The sequence below is a fragment of the Schistocerca gregaria genome, chromosome 1 (genome assembly GCF_023897955.1).
Source record: "Schistocerca gregaria isolate iqSchGreg1 chromosome 1, iqSchGreg1.2, whole genome shotgun sequence".
Lineage (NCBI taxonomy): Eukaryota > Metazoa > Arthropoda > Insecta > Orthoptera > Acrididae > Schistocerca > Schistocerca gregaria.
The window spans coordinates 291,907,495-291,926,187 of record NC_064920.1 but is presented as its reverse complement, the minus strand read 5'-3'; the positions used below and the strand labels follow the sequence as shown (position 1 = coordinate 291,926,187).

Genomic DNA, 18,693 nt, shown 5'->3' with positions numbered 1-18,693 from the left:
GTGTGCTTTTTTGTCACCATATACGTTTTCATGGACTCAGTTAAAGAATGGTCACTTATAAGGTTTTCTGGTCTGTTTATTGTTTACATCTGCGTGATAATGTCTACATTCATGTTTCAACAGAACTATCTTTTGGAACTGGTACTGCAGATAAAAATTACGGATACGTGAGACTAGAACTCACGCACCGAGGGTTATGTATGTATGTAGGTAGTTCAACCATCCCAGTATCGAGAATTTTGATGAGTTAGACGTATTATCGATATCGATACTGGCAAGGTATCAAAATACATCTACATCTACATATATATTCCGCTGGCCACCAAACGGTGTGTGGCGGAGGGCACAATTCGCACAGGTCATATATCCCTCCGTCTGTCCCACGCGAGGGAAAAACGACTGTCTGAACGCCTCTGTATGAGCTCTAATTTTCCTTATCTTTGAATGGTGATCATTGCGCGATTTGAAAGTTGGTGGTAATATATATGCTCTACAGGCGAAGTTCAGATTTCGGAATTTAGTGAGCAGCCCCTTCCGCGCTATCTATCTACAAGTGTGTCCCACTTCAAACTTTCTATGAGATTTCTAACACTCTCGCGTTGGCTAAATGTACCAGTCACGAATGTTGCCGCTCTTCTTTGGATCTTCTCAATCTCTTGAATCAGACCCGACAGGTAAGGGTCCCATACAGACGAACAATACTCTAAAACTGGACGAACTAACGTTGTTGTTGTTGTGGTCTTCAGTCATGAGACTGGTTTGATGCAGCTCTCTATGCTACTCTATCCTGTGCAAGCTTCTTCATCTCCCAGAACCCACTGCAACCCACATCTTTCTGAATCTGCTTAGTGTAGTCATCTCTTGGTCTCCCTCTACGATTTTTACCCTCTACGCTGCCCTCCAATACTAAATGATGCCTCAGAACATGTCCTACCAACCGATCCCTTCTTCTGGTCAAGTTGTGCCACAAACTTCTCTTCTCCCCAATCCTATTCATTACTTCCTCATTAGTTATGTGATCCACCCATCTAATCTTCAGCATTCTTCTGTAGCACCACATTTCGAAAGCTTCTATTCTCTTCTTGTCCAAACTATTTATCGTCCATGTTTCACTTCCATACATGGCTACACTCCGTACAAATACTTTCAGAAATGACTTCCTGACACTTAAATCTAGACTCGATGTTAACAAATTTCTCTTCTTCAGAAACGCTTTCCTTGCCACTGCCAGTCTACATTTTATATCCTCTCTACTTCGACTATCATCAGTTATTTTGCTCCCCAAATAGCAAAACTCCTTTACTACTTTAAGTGTCTCATTACCTAATCTAATTCCCTCAGCATCACCCGACTTAATTCGACTACATTCCATTATCCTCGTTTTGCTCTTGTTGATGTTCATCTTATATCCTCCTTTCAAGACACTATCCATTCCGTTCAACTGCTCTTCCAAGTCCTTTGCTGTCTCTGACAGAATTACGATGTCATCGGCGAACCTCAAAGTTTTTATTTCTTCTCCATGTATTTTAATACCTACTCCAAATTTTTCTTTTGTTTCCTTTACTGCTTGCTCAATATACAGATTGAATAACATCGGGGAGAGACTACAACCCTGTCTCACTCCCTTCCCAACCACTGCTTCCCTTTCATGTCCTTCGACTCTTATAACTGTCATCTGGTTTCTTTTCATTTTTGCAGCTGTGACTTATTAAACTGATAGTTCGGTAATTTTCACTTCTGTCAACACCTGCTTTCTTTGGGATTGGAATTATTATATTCTTCTTGAAGTCTGAGGGTATTTCGCCTGTCTCATACATCTTGCTCACCAGATGGTAGAGTTTTGTCAGGACTGGCTCTCCCAAGGCCGTCAGTAGTTCCAATGGAATGTTGTCTACTCCGGGGGAACTAACGTATTGTAAGCTATTTCTTTTGCTGAAGGATTGCATCGCTTCAGGGTTTTACCTACAAACCGCAATCTAGAGTTTGCCTTGCCCGTTACTTGTGTAATCTGATCATTTCATTTGAGATCGTTTCGAATAGTCGCATCCAAATACTTGACGGATGTTATTACTTCCAAAGACTGGGAATTTATTTTGTACTCGTACATTAATGGGGATTTTTCGCCTTGTTATATGCAGGAAGTTACACTTACTAATATTGAAAGATAACTGCCAATCATTACACCACGCATTTATTTTCTGCAAATCTTCATTGATTTGTTCACAACTTTCGTGTGATACTACTTTCCTATAGACTATAGCATTATCGGCAAACAGTCTAATGCCGCTGTCAATACCATCAATCAGATCTTTTATGTAAATGGTAAAAAGCAGCGGACCTATTATACTGCCCTGGGGCACACCTGAAGTTACGCTTGTTTCCGTTGAAGTCACCGCGTTCAGGACTACATGCTGTTCCCTGCCTGTTAGAAAACTATCCATCCACCCGCATATGTCATGGGATAGGCGGTAAGCGAGCACTTTTTGGAGCAAGCGACAGTGAAGAACTGAGTCGAAAGCCTTTCGAAAGTCGAGAAATATGGCATCAACTTGGGAGGCGGTATCTACAGGCTGTTGTATATCATGCACAAAGAGGGTCAGCTGTGTCTTGCATTCCTAAAACCGTGGTGGTTTCTGCAGATAAGCTTCTCAGAGTCAAGTAAGGTCATTATGTCTGAACACAAAATATGTTCCATGATTCTAAAACAAATCGATGTCAGTGAAATTGGCTGGTAATTATGTGCATCCGATTTTGTACCCTTTTTATAGATTTGTATGACCTGGGCCTTCTTCCAGTCCCGTGGAACTTTCCGCTGTTCCAATGACCTCTGATAGATGATGGATAAGAATGGTGCTATGTTTGTAGCACAGTCAACATAAAATCTTACGTTTCATTAACAGCCGTATCTTATGACTGCATTGAGATAAAACTTAAGTTTTTTACACATGTAAAGGGTCATAGGCCTTAGTACGTGACATAAATCTCAATTCAAAACATCTAGCCGTTCCTGAATAGAAGGACTGCTAACAATCGGACGGACTGACGGATAATAAAGTGATCCTACAAGTGCTCCGTTTTTACCGATTTAGCTACTGAATCCTAAAAATGAAAGAAATAGGAGACCATTAACGTCAGTTGAGAAACACAACAGTTCTGACCATGAACTCTACTCGTAAGGGAACGCGCGAATCAGCTGTTTGCCCACTGCCCCCTTACCGCTTGCCGATATTCTTCTAATCTACTGTATACTTTTCATTCTCAAAAACCAAACATACCTCTCTTGTTGAAGAATGCATTGTAAATTTTACGGTCCGTCAGATTTCTAAAGTACGATAATAAGCAGGAATACAGATGTACACTACGGTGACAAAAGTCGTGGGGAACCTCCTAATATCGCGTCGGACCTCCTTTTTCCCTGCGTAGTGCGGCAGCTCAACGTGGCATGGACTCAGCAGATCGTTGGAAGTCCCCTGCAGAGATACTGAGCCATGATGCCTCTACAGTCGTCCATCATTGCGAAAGTGTTGCCGGTGCAGGGTTTTTTGCTCGAACTGACCTCTGAATTACGTCCCATACATATTCTATGGGATTCTTGCAGGGCGGCCTGGGTGGACGAAACATTCGCTCGAATTTTCCATAATGTTCTTAAAACCAGTCGCGAACAATTCTGGCCCGGTGACAATTACATCTTTGTTTGGGAACATGACGTCCAAAATGGCTGCAAATGGTCTCCGAGTAGCCGAACAGAGCCATTTCCCGTCAAAGATCGGTTCGGGTGGACCAGAGGACCCCGCATATTCCATGTAAACACAGCCCACATCATTGTCGAGCCACAGTGCCTTCTTGACAATTTCTATACGAGGCCATACTGGAACCCCATCATCAGCACTTACCAACTGAAATCGGGACTCATCTGACTAGGACACGGTATTCCAATCGTCTAGGGCCCAACTGATACACCCCAGGAGAGGCGCTGCAGGCAGTGTTGTGCTGTTAGCAAAGGTAATAGCATCCGACGTTGATTTGTGCGGTTATTTCATGCAGAGCTGCTAGTCTCTTAGCACTGACGACTCCACGCAAACGCCGCTCCTCTCGTTCGTTAAGTGAAGGCCGTTGACCAATGCGTTGTCCGTGATGAGAGGTAATGCCAGAAATTTGTATGCACGACACACTCTTGACACGGTGGATTTCGGAATATTGAATTACCAAACTATTCCCGAAACAGAATCTGCCATGTGTCTAGATCGAAATACCATTCCGCGTTCAAAGTCTGTTAACTCGCGTCGCGTGGGCCTTAATCACATCCGAGACCGTTTCACATGAATCATCTGAGTACAAATGACAGCTCCATTAGTGAACTGCTTTCTTATACCTTGTGTCAGCGATATTAGAGCCTTCTGTATATGTGTGTATAGCTGTCCTATGACTTTTGTCATCTTAGTGTACTTTAACCGTTCTACTTCGCTCAGTTGTTCTTGAAGACATCACTGTTATATTTCATTATCTATGTATACAACTTCTTGATACCAATGATACAATAGGATCAAGAAATTTATCAAAGGACCACCTAAAGCCTCAAACATCTATGATGTATATATGAATCCTGAAGAAGCAAATGCAAATTTGTATTAAGACCGTGATCCGAACCTAGATTTCCTACTCACTGGGCAGGTGAGCTAGCCACTATGCCATCCTAGAACAATGATTTCTCAGAACTGCACGGACTCCCCTAGCTCGCCTCCATCCTCAGAGCAAATTCCCATTCACACCTCAGCCCACTTGGTACTCCCTCTAAATTCTAACTACATTGCAGAGGGTCTCCAACTGTATTGGAATAACACCTCAGTATCGGAAGAAACGGTGGATCCTGCCTGAAACCTAAGCATAGTTGCTTTAATCAAATAAGACTATACGGTTGCGGCGACCTTTTAAAATCTCAAACATCTATTAAGTATATATGCAGACTGAAGCGACAAATGAAAATACTGTTCGAGTTTAGTGAGTTTAGTGAGCTGAGCTGATGCGGGAATGTGAATTTGAATTGAGGAGGGAGGCGTGTTAGAGTATTCTGTGCAATTGTGCAGGGTGGCGTAGTGATTAACGTATGTATGTAGTGAGCAGGAGGCCTGGATTCAAATCTAGCCTTGGTACAAAGTTTTGTCCGTCGCTTCAGTCTGCATATATACGGCAATGGAATTTATGTTTTCTTTCACATCTAACTGTGCAACGAAACAACTGCTTCCACTTTTAATGAATAAACATGACAGATGGCGTAAATACTAATTTGTTTCTTCCTTGTGTACCATTTTTGATAGTGAAATATTGATATCTCAGTTACTGTGACAGATGGCACAACCTTTCACTAGAAATTAAATCCACCAACATCGGCTCGGTCAGAGGGCTGCTCGCCCTCTGGAAAAAAAAAAAAAAAACTGAGTAAAGGAATCAACGATCAACGTGGATGGATGTCTTGTGACGTCCGCGCAGACCAAAGGCAACGAACAATACGCAACAAAATACAAAGAAAGAAAAAAAAAAGATAGCTGAATGGTCCTCTAGTGAAAAATTTTCAGTCTGCTTTCGACCGGTGAGCGGCGAGGACGTCTTGTTTACGTCCCGTCCGCAGAGTCGCGAGCGCGCCTAGTTTGTTTACTTCCTCGCCGCAGCTAATACTCGCGTCCGTTAACACTGAGTCGCCATGGCTCATTCGTACAGAAAAGCTACCATCAAGATCACCTTCCAGCCCGACTACGCACGACCACGAGCCTTTGAAGTCGAACGATTCATCCGTGACGAAGTTCAAATACCAACACAGCACATCATCGGTATCCACCTATCCATCACAAGTAGCGTCGTTTACGTCAAGATAGTCGATGACGAGTTATGTCACGAAGTTGTGAACAGATGCGCGAATACTCTCAAGTTCAAACACTCCGATGGTCACATCGGAGAGGTTACTGTTGACCATGCTGGACTAGGATTACGCACACTAAGAGTCTTCGAACTCCCTTTCGAAGTACCACCGGAGGTCGTTACCTCAGCTTTCCGCCCTTATGGGACGGTAATTAGTCACGTGGCCGAAAAATGGAACACCTTCGAGACGTACCAGGTCCTCAACGGCGTCCGTCAAGTGAAAATTGAATTAAAGAAACATGTGCCGTCCTACTTAGTCATAGGTGGCTGTCGAGCAATGATAATGTACGACGGACAACCTCGTACTTGTTCTGGTTGCGGCCAGGAGGGTCATGTGCGCTTGGCGTGTATTCAACGTCGGGTTACACAACTTCCATTGCATGACACGACACCACCACCTACGCTCACGGCCCTCCCTCTCAATTACGCAGACGTGACACGATCGACTGTCATGACAGACGACAACCCCCAGGAAGACAGGAAGCGTTAGAATGCGTGCCTGTCGCCGGTCCTGGATTGACCAACACCATTACGGTGTCTGCAGAGGTTGCAGAACGCCGCCCATCGATTCCACATGAAGATTCGGACGAGAGAATGGAACTCGACGCTAGGGTTGTACCAACCTCTGCCTTTCTACCAGAGGGGGATCCTATACTGGAGCCACAAGCTCTTTCGGACACAGAAACCCACGTCCGCAAACAAAGGTCACCGAGAAAACATAAAAAGCGACGTCGCACACACTCAAACGATTGCCTCCAGCGGACGTCTTCTCCAGTTGACGACCGGACGGCCGACAAAACGACGAGGAAAATGGATGACTCGAGATCGCCCTCACCGGTCACTTTGTCTGATTTTGACAAACCCGATTCCGCTCTCTTGGGCAAACGGATGGCCAACACATTACCAGCCGTTGGTACACAACCGGAAACAACTGCGGATTCACCCTTACTCACTCAGCCCATAAGTGTTCTACCGCAGCCACCGTTAACTTACGGACCTTGGGCGGATGACATTAAAGACGATTCTACGGCCGCTGTGGTGGATGAGGAGAGGGGTCTCTCCTCCCACAACTCGGCCCCTCCCGAGTAGCAACAGATGACGGCGCGGACGCGGCCAGCAGATCACAGGCCCCACCTTTTACGGCGACACTGACGGCGGTCCCCACCGCAGGAGACGATCTACAGACTTATCGCTTAACGACCATCAACATTAACACCATTCGGACACTTACGAAGTTGTCGCTCCTCCAAGACATGCTCAATGCAGCAGACGTTGACACTGTCTTTCTCCAAGAAGTCTTCGTCGCCGATTTCCCAGGGATGTATGGTTATACGGTTCATGTGTCCCACGCCTCGCCAACTAACAGTGGAGTCGCAATTCTCCTCAGAGAGGGCCTCGAGGCGGACGAAGTCCGATATCTCCCCGACGGTAGAGGAATGGCCGTAACTGTGCAAGGCGTCCGCTTTATTAATGTGTACGCTCCTTCCGGAGCGAATCGCCGTCGTGACCGATCGCTCTTCTTCGCAGAAGGAATAGCACCCCTTTTTCAGGGCAGGCACGATGACTTGATATTAGGGGGCGATTTCAATTGCACCCAAGCACCTAAAGATCAGCTGCCACGCCATTCACCGTGCCCCGAACTTGGAACACTCATCGACGATCTCCAGCTGGTAGATACGTGGGAACATGTTCGAGGAAATGGACCTGGATACACCCATTTCACGAGTCACTCGTCTAGTCGCATCGATATGATTTACGTCTCCCGTTCTCTCGCGGCAACGGTGAGTGACGTGGAGGTGTGGCCAGTAGCCTTTTCTGATCACGAGGCCTATATATGAGCCGTCACCCTTCGTCGCCAACGGGTGTGGCGTAGCCAACATCACTGGAAATTAAACCTTGCTCATCTCGCTTCTCCGGATTGTCGACGCGCCATCGAAGGCACGTGGAGTTTGTGCGTCCGCCGTCTCCCAACGTATCCTACCTCGATTAGTCGGTGGTTAACCTGCGCCAAGCCGGCTCTACGGCGAACTTTTATTACGTATGGTCGTGAGACTGCTGCTTGGAGGCGGCAGACCCTTTATTTTTATTTCAGCGTCCTTCGCGAATGCGCCTCCTTGCCACCCACACCGGAACGACAGTTGACAGTTCAGCGTGCGAAAGCACAGATCGTAGCCCATATGCGCGGCCACCTAGAAGGGACGATCGTCCGAGCGCGAACACAAGACAGACTCGCAACGGAACGACCCACCATGTACCACGTCATCCGAGAACGAACACTGCGAAGACGGGCGCTGATACATGCCGTCACCACTGAGGACGGCCGTCGTCACACCACACAACGCGATATTGCTGCAGCCTTCTTCGACCATTACGCACGACTTTATTCTGCTCAATGTTCCGACCCAACGACGGTGACAGCAGTCTCACAACTAGTTTACGGCGTTGTCCCACAGGATGTACAAACTGAATTATTGAACGACATTACGGAAGACGAAGTTATCGATGCCATCGGTAAAGGAGCGGCGAATAAATCTCCTGGCCCGGACGGTCTCCCTGTGGAGTTTAATAGAACTTTCCATTATTTACTGGCTCCCAAGTTAACAGACATCTGTCGGGAACTTATGTCCCCCGCGGTGCCGCTCCCTGCGACCTTCGTAGAAGGAATAATTATACCGGTTCACAAACCTAAAGGTGGGGCTCGAATACAAGATTACCGCCCGCTAACACTCGTCAACTGCCACATGAAGATATTCACCAGACTGTTAGCAAACCGTCTACGACCAACCCTACCTTACGTCATCTCGCCAGATCAGACTTCCCTAGGGGGTATCAACAACATCCACACAGCACTGTGTCGATACCGCGACTTAATAGCCCTAGCCAGGGCACGCCGCATCCCGGGAGCGTTGGCATCACTAGATTTTAGCCAAGCTTTCGATCGAGTGGATCACGCGTACCTAACGTCCGTTCTCCAGAATATGCAGTACCCACAGCAATTCACAGATGTCGTGATGCGCCTCCTCCGAGGGGCGACTTCCAAAGTGCTCGTTAACGGACGTCTCTCGCAGTCCCTCGCGATTTACCGCTCCGTGCGTCAAGGCTGCCCCTTGTCGACGTTACTATATGCTATGGCACTGGAACCGCTCCTCTGTGGCCTCCGTCAACGCCTCACCGGTCTTACCCTACGTGACGTCACATTTCGCTGTACAGCATATGCAGACGACCTGGTCCTCGTGTTCCGCAATCACGACTATGTCAACAGAGCACTAGAATTTATTACCACGTACGGTGTGGCTTCCGGCAGCTGTCTCAACGTCGCCAAATCCGTCGCCATGGCCATAGGAGACGGGTTGACCCCATCGTGTGTCGAACCCCTACAGCTTCGTGACACTATCAAATGTCTCGGAATAGAGTTTCACAACGACATACGGCGCTCTGCGGCTCTTAACTACCGCCGTTTATTAGAAAAAATTCGGGTCCAGATCTTCAACCTTCGTCTGCGGACCCTGGACTTTCTCCAAAGGACACACTTCGTCAATGTTTACCTCGCATCGCGCCTTCCACATATAGCGCGTGTTCTTCCAATACCGTTACTGATGGCTCGACGTCTATTAGCGGCATTCAGAGCCTACGTCAGTACAGACATGCTCTTCAAAGTCAGTTTTGAGTCACTGACCCTTCCCCCAGAAAGGGGAGGTCTTAGTCTAGTCCATGTCCACGACAGAGCTGTGGCCCTGTATGTCAGCTCACACATCAAGCTGTGGCGCTACCACGCGGAAAGTTTGACAGGTTTGCTGTTGGAGTCCTTAGCTCCGCCCTCCCTTATGCCCCCACTGACGACGCAAGACATACCCCCACCCTTCTATTACTTCGGGAACTTTTACATTGAACACAGCTATGTCCGTATCGCAGTAGCAACGACGAAACAGGCGTCGGCGCGGGATATATATCATGTCCTACAGCAGAGGCGCCCACCAAACATCGTGGAGACCAAAAACCCTCAGATTAATTGGAAGGTGGTGTGGAAGACGATTAACGCGGTTACACTGGACACAGCCGTCCGATCCACATGGTATATCACAGTCAATGGTAAACAGATCACCCGATCACGCCTCCACAAGATAAACATGGCGGAATCGCCTCTCTGCGTAGACTGCGGGATACCAGACACGGACGAACACCGTCTCACATGTGGCGCGACAGAAGACGTATGGCGCTTGGTGCGACAAATTTTGTCGTATTTTCTACCAGTGATTCCGGAACACATTACACCTCGGTTTCTACTATTTCCGGATCAACAGTATTTCCCGCGTGCCAAGACCAACGCTGTTACGTGGATCCGTGCGCATGCGGTACACTACTTATTTCACGATGGACCTAAAGATGTGTTCGACTTTTGGAACTACCTACAAGAACGTCGTTGCAAGATCGTACGGAACCCAAAATACAGACAGTATTTTTCTAATTACTTAGGGAGTGCCCTACGCGACCCTCCACGCAGTTGGATCATCAACAGGTAGTAGAAGACACCCATTGAGTGAGCTGACAAGACTAAGTTCGATTCTCGGTGGAATAACATGATATACGTGAAGACGTACCTGGATGATGAAGCGTAAGGAGAGTAGCGACACACCCTTCTACATCCTGTATGAAGCACTCTTTTTTTTTCGTTTTCACCATATACATTACCTCGATGTAGGAACGTGCCGATTTTTTTTTTTTTTTTTTTTTTACTCAGAGCACGATGCGGTGCTAGATACATTTATTTATGTTTTGGTATAAAGTAAAACCACATTTACTTTGTATTAAAAAACAGTAAATAAAAGTAAATAAATAAGTATTGATTCCCACAAAAGATTTTTCCTTCCCATCCCTGATTAAAAAAAAAATGGTCAGCGTGACGGACTGCCGTCCTAAGGGGCCCGGGTTCGGTCCCCGGCTGAGTCAGACATTTTCTCCACTCAGGGACTGGGTGTTATGTTGTCTTCATCATCATTTCACCCCCATCCGGCGCGCAGGTCGCCCAATGTGGCGTCGAATGTAATAAGACTCGCACCAAGGCGGCCGGACCTGCCCCGTAGGGGGCCTCCCGGCCAATGACGCCAAACGCTCATTTCCATTTACTATTCTAACAATGTAGCATCTCGAACCAATAACTTTTTCCCAGAAACAGCCGTAATCTTGACATTAGTTGTTGGACAAGGTGTTGTTGGCGCAGCTGCTGCAGCAGATGGAAAAGGAGCGGCGGGCGGCGCACGAGCAGACGGTGACGTCGCTGCGCGAGACGCAGCTCCAGCTGGAGGACTCCAGGAGGCGGCTGGAGGGGCAGCGCGCCCGCACCAAGGTGCTGGAGGCGGAGCTGCGCGACCTCAAGCAGAAGGTAGGCCGACCCGCAGCCTGCCAAACCCGCTCCGTCTGCATCACTGCTTGTCAGTGGTGCCCGTAATGTGTGCTGGAACCACTTAACCACTCCAGCACTTCTTAGCCACAGGCGGCAGCTGCAGTTTAACTATAGCGTTGTCACTCACGTAGCTCCAGAAGGAATCATTCACTCTGTCATGGAGTGAGCACTGAACTAACACCATCTGGCAGGTTAAAGCTGCTAGTCTAGGGATAAAACCTCAGCCATGCTCTTACAGACTGAGTTATCCAGACACCACTTACCATTTCGATCCAGCAAACGGTTTTAATTTGCCAGAAAGTTTCAAATCGGCGTTTTCATTCTGGACGCAATCCTCTAGGCTGTGGCTAACCCATTTCTCCAGAATATCCCATCTACCGCATGTGCTATTCCCACAAGGTATGCAGGAGGAGTTCTGTGGAGTTTGGAAGGCTGGAGAGAGGTACCAGAGGGAAATGTCAGTTATAAACTGCCCCCAAATTTCACTCACATGGTTAAAAAGTGTACGCCAAAACAGTTAATAAAGCATTACTTCTTAATAGAGATGTGCAAATATCAGATAACCAACGTTGCTTTAGAAATGGAACATCAAATTCAGGTTGAAGGCTATTTTCAGACTAACACTCAAAACGAAAAAATAAGAGAGTTCAGTTTAGCAACTTACCACTCGTTTGTAGACTACGAGAAGACATTAAAACGGCGAAACGACACTTGTTACGGGAACCACGACAAACTAAACCAATCCCAGTGCACTTTCAATCACTGTACGTGAATCAGAAGTTAAAGATTTATCCTCTAAAATGTAATAGTTCCAGAAAACATTAACCAAAGAGTAAGACCATCATCATCATCAATAGCGTTCTGCCGAAAGGCAGGTTTTCACACGGTAGTTCTCCAGGCCGTCTGGTCTTCAGGCCCTCTTAATTTCCTCTTCCCTTTGTGTCGTCTATCATATTGTATCTCCTTCTTTCTCTCAGTCTTCTCCCACAAACGAGTCCTTCCAAAGCATCTGCTAGCAAGCACTCCCTTCTCAATGAATGTCCCAACCAGTTATTTTTCCTTTCTCTTATAGCCTTCAGCAGACATCTTCTCTCACCAACCTTTTCCAATATACTTTCTTTACTGACCCTTTCCATCCAGCTTATCCTCTCCATTCTCCTCCACATCCACATCTCAAATGCTTCTAACCTTTTTTCATCCTCTCGTCTAATGTCCATGTTTCTGACCCATACAGTTCCACACTCCACACAAAACATTTGCCGTGTCTTTTCCTTAGACGTCTATCTAATTTGGCACATAAGAGTCTCCTCTTTCTGTTGAATGCCTCCTTCGCTATGTCCACAGCTGGTGGTCTCGCGGTAACGTCCTTCCTTCCCGAGCACGGAGTCCCGGGTTCGATCCCTGCAGGGGTCAGGGATTTACACCTTCCTTGAGATGACTGGGTGTTTTGTGTCGTCTTCTTCATCATCATCATTCATCCCCATGAGATCGGAGGAAGGGGACGGCAAACCACCTCCACCAGGACCTTGCCTAGTATGGCGGTGCGGGTCTCCTGCATTGTTCCCCTACGCTCTGTCAAGAAGCAGGGGACTTTATTTCATTTTCTTCATGATGGCAAATGGAGTTTTCGCCTCCTGGTGACATCTCAAGTCTTCGGTTATTGTGCTTCCAAGATATTTAAATGCACTTACTTGGCTAATGGCAGCTTGTCCTATTTTCATATTGGGCAGTCTGCGTCTTGTGCTAATGACGATACTCTTTATTTTTGTTGTGTTTATTTGCGTCCCATATTCCACACAAGTTTCATTCAGACCTTTCAGCATGTTATTCACTGTCCGCTCACTTTCTGCCACTAATACCATGTCATCAGCAAATGTTATATGTTCTATTCTCTTTCCACCAATACATATTCCTCTTTTCCTATCTAAGCCTTTCGCAATAATCTCTTCAAGGCATGCGTTAAACAAGTGTGGGGAAAGGCAACAACCTTGTCTAACACCTCGTCCAATCTTGCTTCCTTCTGACATTTCATTTTCAGTCCTTATCCATACTTTGTGGTGTAAATATAGATTCTGTATCAGTCGTCTCTCTTTCCAGTCTACTCCTTTCCTATTCAAAATATCCATCAGCTTGTTCCACTGAACTCAGTCAAAATTCTTTTCCAAGTCTATAAAAACAGCAAAGATTTCTCTGCCTTTTTCCATATATCTTTCCCCTATAGTTCTTAACAGGCCAACCTCATCTCTTGTTCCTTTTTCTCTTCTAAATCCGAACTGCTTCTCTGCAATTTCTCTATCCAGCTTGACATGTAGCCTTCTATTCAACACTCTCAGCAACACCTTAACAGCATGAGAACTTAGACTGATGGCCCTATGCTCGTCACATTTTTAGTGTTTCTCTTTTTCTCTACTGGTATCATAACTGTTGCAAGGAAGTCCCCAGGCCATTCCCCTTTGTCATATATCTGATTACAGAGGTAGACTATTTCTTTTCTTGCCTTGTTTCCCAGACGCTTCAACAGTTCTGCTGGCAGATCATCAATTCCACATGCCTTAAGTAAGATAAGTATGGGAACTTTCACCCATACCTTTTAGCAGTTTCTCTGAAGGAATTATCAACATTCAGTGATACAACATGAACGGTCATTCGAAACACAAATTCCAGTAACTATGGGCTCTCAAATGCATACCTTAATAGTTACTTGCATTTCTTTATCTTCGATACTGTGAAACAAATCTCTCTTTGTCTTCCATATTTTCGGAGGAGGTTGTATGGACCAAAACAAGCAGAAAACTGTCTAGTAAACATGGGCTCTAAAATGGATACCTAGAGGCTCTCGGCATTTATTCAGTAGAACCGAAGTGTGTCACAGGAGTGAAGATGAAAAAATGCTCATAGCTGTTAAATTATGCGCTTTAGAGATCATGTTTACTGGTCATTTTTCTTGTTTTCGTCCGCACTGCCATCTCTCAAAATATGGAAAGCAAAGAACTTGTAGTAGAAGAGAAGATAAAGAAATGCACGTAACTCTTAAGATATGCTTTTTAGAGCTCATATATACTACACTTTTGTGCTCCTAATGACCGTTCCTATTGAGCATTCTTCCTAAGACATCCTGTATTCAAATCCCCATCTGACCAGAGCCTCACACACAACTGTTTCTTCGCCATCTTGTCACAGCTCCAACATCATCGTTGTAGCTGTTGTATTATATGAACTCTGTTTTTTGCTGCGCTATCTGTAAAGAGTTTTCGTACATGTGGTGAAATACAAGTTAGTAAATCTTCTGTCTGCTGAGTAACTTCTTCACGAATCATTTCTGCTGCTGTCCAGCTTTCTCATGACAAGAGTTGCCTCAACATTCTGTAGCCAGCCTCTCCTTAACGTTCTGTACAAAGTCGTGCACAACATAAGATTTTTAACTCATGTTAAAATCTGGGCTCTTAGAATTTTGAGAATACAGCTCTCCAGGATGTACAATGCCGTTCTTGTAGTGCCCCCAAGTGCAGTTTTAGAGTAAGTGTGAGATATACACTCCTGGAAATTGCAATAAGAACACCGTGAATTCATTGTCCCAGGAAGGGGAAACTTTATTGACACATTCCTGGGGTCAGATACATCACATGATCACACTGACAGAACCACAGGCACATAGACACAGGCAACAGAGCATGCACAATGTCGGCACTAGTACAGTGTATATCCACCTTTCGCTGCAATGCAGGCTGCTATCCTCCCATGGAGACGATCGTAGAGATGCTAGATGTAGTCCTGTGGAACGGCTTGCCATGCCATTTCCACCTGGCGCCTCAGTTGGACCAGCGTTCGTGCTGGGAGTGCAGACCGCGTGAGACGACGCTTCATCCAGTCCCAAACATGCTCAATGAGGGACAGATCCGGAGATCTTGCTGGCCAGGGTAGTTGACTAACACCTTCTAGAGCACGTTGGGTGGCACAGGATACATGCGGACGTGCATTGTCCTGTTGGAACAGCAAGTTCCCTTGCCGGTCTAGGAATGGTAGAACGATGGGTTCGATGACGGTTTGGATGTACCGTGCACTATTCAGTGTCCCCTCGACGATCACCAGAGGTGTACGGCCAGTGTAGGAGATCGCTCCCCACACCATGATGCCGGGTGTTGGCCCTGTGTGCCTTGGTCGTATGCAGTCCTGATTGTGGCGCTCACCTGCACGGCGCGAAACACGCATATGTCCATCATTGGCACCAAGGCAGAGGCGACTCTCATCGCTGAAGACGACACGTCTCCATTCGTCCCTCCATTCACGCCTGTCGCGACACCACTGGAGGCGGGCTGCACGATGTTGGGGCGTGAGCGGAAGACGGCCTAACGGTGTGCGGGACCGTAGCCCAGCTTCATGGAGACGGTTGCGAATGGTCTTCGCCGATACCCCAGGAGCAACAGTGTCCCTAATTTGCTGGGAAGTGGCGGTGCGGTCCCCTACGGCACTGCTTAGGATCCTACGGTCTTGGCGTGTATCCGTGCGTCGCTGCGGTCCGGTCCCAGGTCGACGGGCACGTGCACCTTCCGCCGACTACTGGCGACAACATCGATGTACTGTGGAGACCTCACGCCCCACGTGTTGAGCAATTCGGCGGTACGTCCACCCGGCCTCCCGCATGCCCACTATACGCCCTCGCTCAAAGTCCGTCAGCTGCATATACGGTTCACGTCCACGCTGTCGCGGATGCTACCAGTGTTAAAGACTGCGATGGAGCTCCGTATGCCACGGCAAACTGGCTGACACTGACGGCGGCGGTGCACAAATGCTGCGCAGCTAGCGCCATTCGACGGCCAACACCGCGGTTCCTGGTGTGTCCGCTGTGCCGTGCGTGTGGTCATTGCTTGTACAGCCCTCTCCGCAGTGTCCGGAGCAAGTATGGTGGGTCTGACACACCGGTGTCAATGTTTTCTTTTTTCCATTTCCAGGAGTGTACTTGCTGATGAGCTTTAAAATCCAGAGGATGCCGCTTGACGATGTGGCATCAATAATACTTTCTGAATAATTTCCATACTTTGTCAGTGATTGGATTGGATGGAGAGCATGAGATAATTATGAGTATTAATGTCTGTAAGAAATGGAAAGGCGTAGTAGTAGACGGAATGGTATCACATTTGCATGTGCTGGTGTGAGAGGTAGCTTGGTATCATAAAGGAAAACGTGATGCGAATGATCAGACAGATAATGTAGAAAGAGATTATTTGCTGCAGACCAAATGACATGCCACAATGGTCACGTCGCAAGACTTGAGGAAGGCTTTGGAAAGTATAGGATCATTCGCCTCTACTGTTAAGTCTACAGAGCGAAGAAAAAATGCCGGAAATAATGGCGGAATAAGAGGAAGTTAAAACTAAGGGTGAAAATATATCAAGGATAAGATTTGATTATCATATTGCTATCCTCAATGTAGGTGAAGAAGAATTACGGGACTACGGGACCTTTTTTTGAAAGATTTCTTGAAGCCTTCAACTGCCATTCTGTTTATTTCCTGCACGATTGTACATTTTTCGGCATTAGGCGATTTCCAAGTATCTAAAACTGAAGTATCATATATTGGATACATTAGTGACACTTGTGCTTTTGATGTAGGAACAAGTCATATCTGTAGATACACTAGTTGCATTCTAACTTACTTTATGGATGATTTTTCAGTAGCAGATTTTGTCATATACGTCGTTCCTCTTATGACATCATGTTATGCTCGTAAAATAAATCCGAGGTGTCCATAGTATTTTAGGAGCACGTTACTTTCGAGAGGAGCATGTTACTTTCGAGCAGTTGTTGCAAAGCTCTTATATATAACGTACTTAACACTAGGAAGATTATAATTATTTTATACAAATTTGTTACTTAACGTGCATAAGCTTTTGTTCTCAGTTTTATTTAATTATCATTCATCATTGGTGTAAATATGACTATATGTAATTTCCTTAAAATAACTTGTAAATATTTGTTCGGCTATTGTAGGAGCACGTCATTTCTGAATAGTTGGTACAAAGATTTTACATATCACAGTACTCCAATGAAACAGGACTGAGAACTATGAGAGTCAACTAAAAACTGCTTTATGGTTCCGTGATGTTTCACATTACAGTCATATTTATGAATGAGTGTAGTGATAATTATACATTCTGTGCTTGTGTAATGCTTCGCCTTACAACTGGTAGAAAGTTGTCTATGAATTTCCCATTTCACAGGTCTTATTGCTCAATTAAAAGTCACTCTGACTGATCTTTTAGATGTATGTAAATTACAATTTCTTCCATTACATCCATGATTTTCCCTTTTTGTAACTTATGTAATATTTGAAGTGATCCATCTATATTAGGTATTTTGTGGTTTGTATCTTTTAAATGCGGACCTATCTCATTTAAAATTACAGGACGTGTTGAATGGAATAATAAGTCTAATGAGTACAGAATGCAGACTCCGAGGAAACCAAAGAAAGTCGAAAGTAATGAGAAGCAGCAAAATTGAGAATAGCGAGAAGCTTAACATCAGTACTGGTGAAGAGTTTGTAGACTAAGTTAAAGGATTTTGCTATCTTGGAAGCAAAATAACCCATGATAGATGGAACAAGGAGGACATAAAAATTACACTAGCAGAGACAAAGAGTCCATTCCTGGCAAAAAGAGGTATACTAGCGACAAACAAAGGACTTGATTTGAGGAAGAATTTCTGAGAATGAACGTTCGGAGCACAGCATTCTGTGGTAATGCATCATGGACTGTGAAAAAGCCGGAACAGAAGACAATCGATGCGTTGAAGATATGTTGCTACAGAAGAGTGTTGAAAATTGGATGGACTGATAATTTAAAGAACGAGAAGCTTCTCCAGATAACTGGCGAAGAAAGGAAGGTATGAATAACACAGACTAGAAAAGGGAGAGTATGATAGGACATGTGTTGAGACATTAAAGTATAGCTTACATGGTACCTAGGTTGCAGGTGCTTCTCTGAGACGACGAGGCTGGCACTGGAGAGGAAAAAGTTTCAAATCCCCATCTGACCATATATATTTATATTTTCTGTGGTTTTCTAAAATTACTTAAGGTTAATTTAAGGATGGTTTCTTATAAAGATACGGTCTCTTTTCTAACATAGTCTTATGCATTCTGATTTTGTGTTTTATTCAGTGAGTTCACCATTAATCTTATGTTAAACCATAATCTTCCTGGCTTCTGCTGTTGCTGATCTGACGACTTCAACACTGAGGGTTTAGTTTGATAAAAATTTTAAACCACCTTCCTGCGTTGTCAGATAGGAAGTTACCTTAGTTTTATTGCCAGATGGCTACGCCTCTGGAACAGGGAATAGGTGAAAATCGTGATCGAATGTATGGTATGGGAATATTGTCGA

At 45.6% G+C, this 18,693-nt stretch overlaps 1 protein-coding gene across 1 annotated transcript in view; it reads left to right on the top strand.

Annotated features, from left to right (window-relative positions):
• The window catches only part of LOC126343223 (coiled-coil domain-containing protein 13-like), an 89,694-nt gene that overhangs the window by 35,405 nt on the left and 35,596 nt on the right, over nucleotides 1–18,693 (top strand). Inside the window, exon 6 of the mRNA XM_050001925.1 lies at nucleotides 11,132–11,293. Coding sequence (XP_049857882.1) covers nucleotides 11,132–11,293 — 162 coding nt within the window. The remainder of the gene's footprint in view (nucleotides 1–11,131; nucleotides 11,294–18,693) is intronic.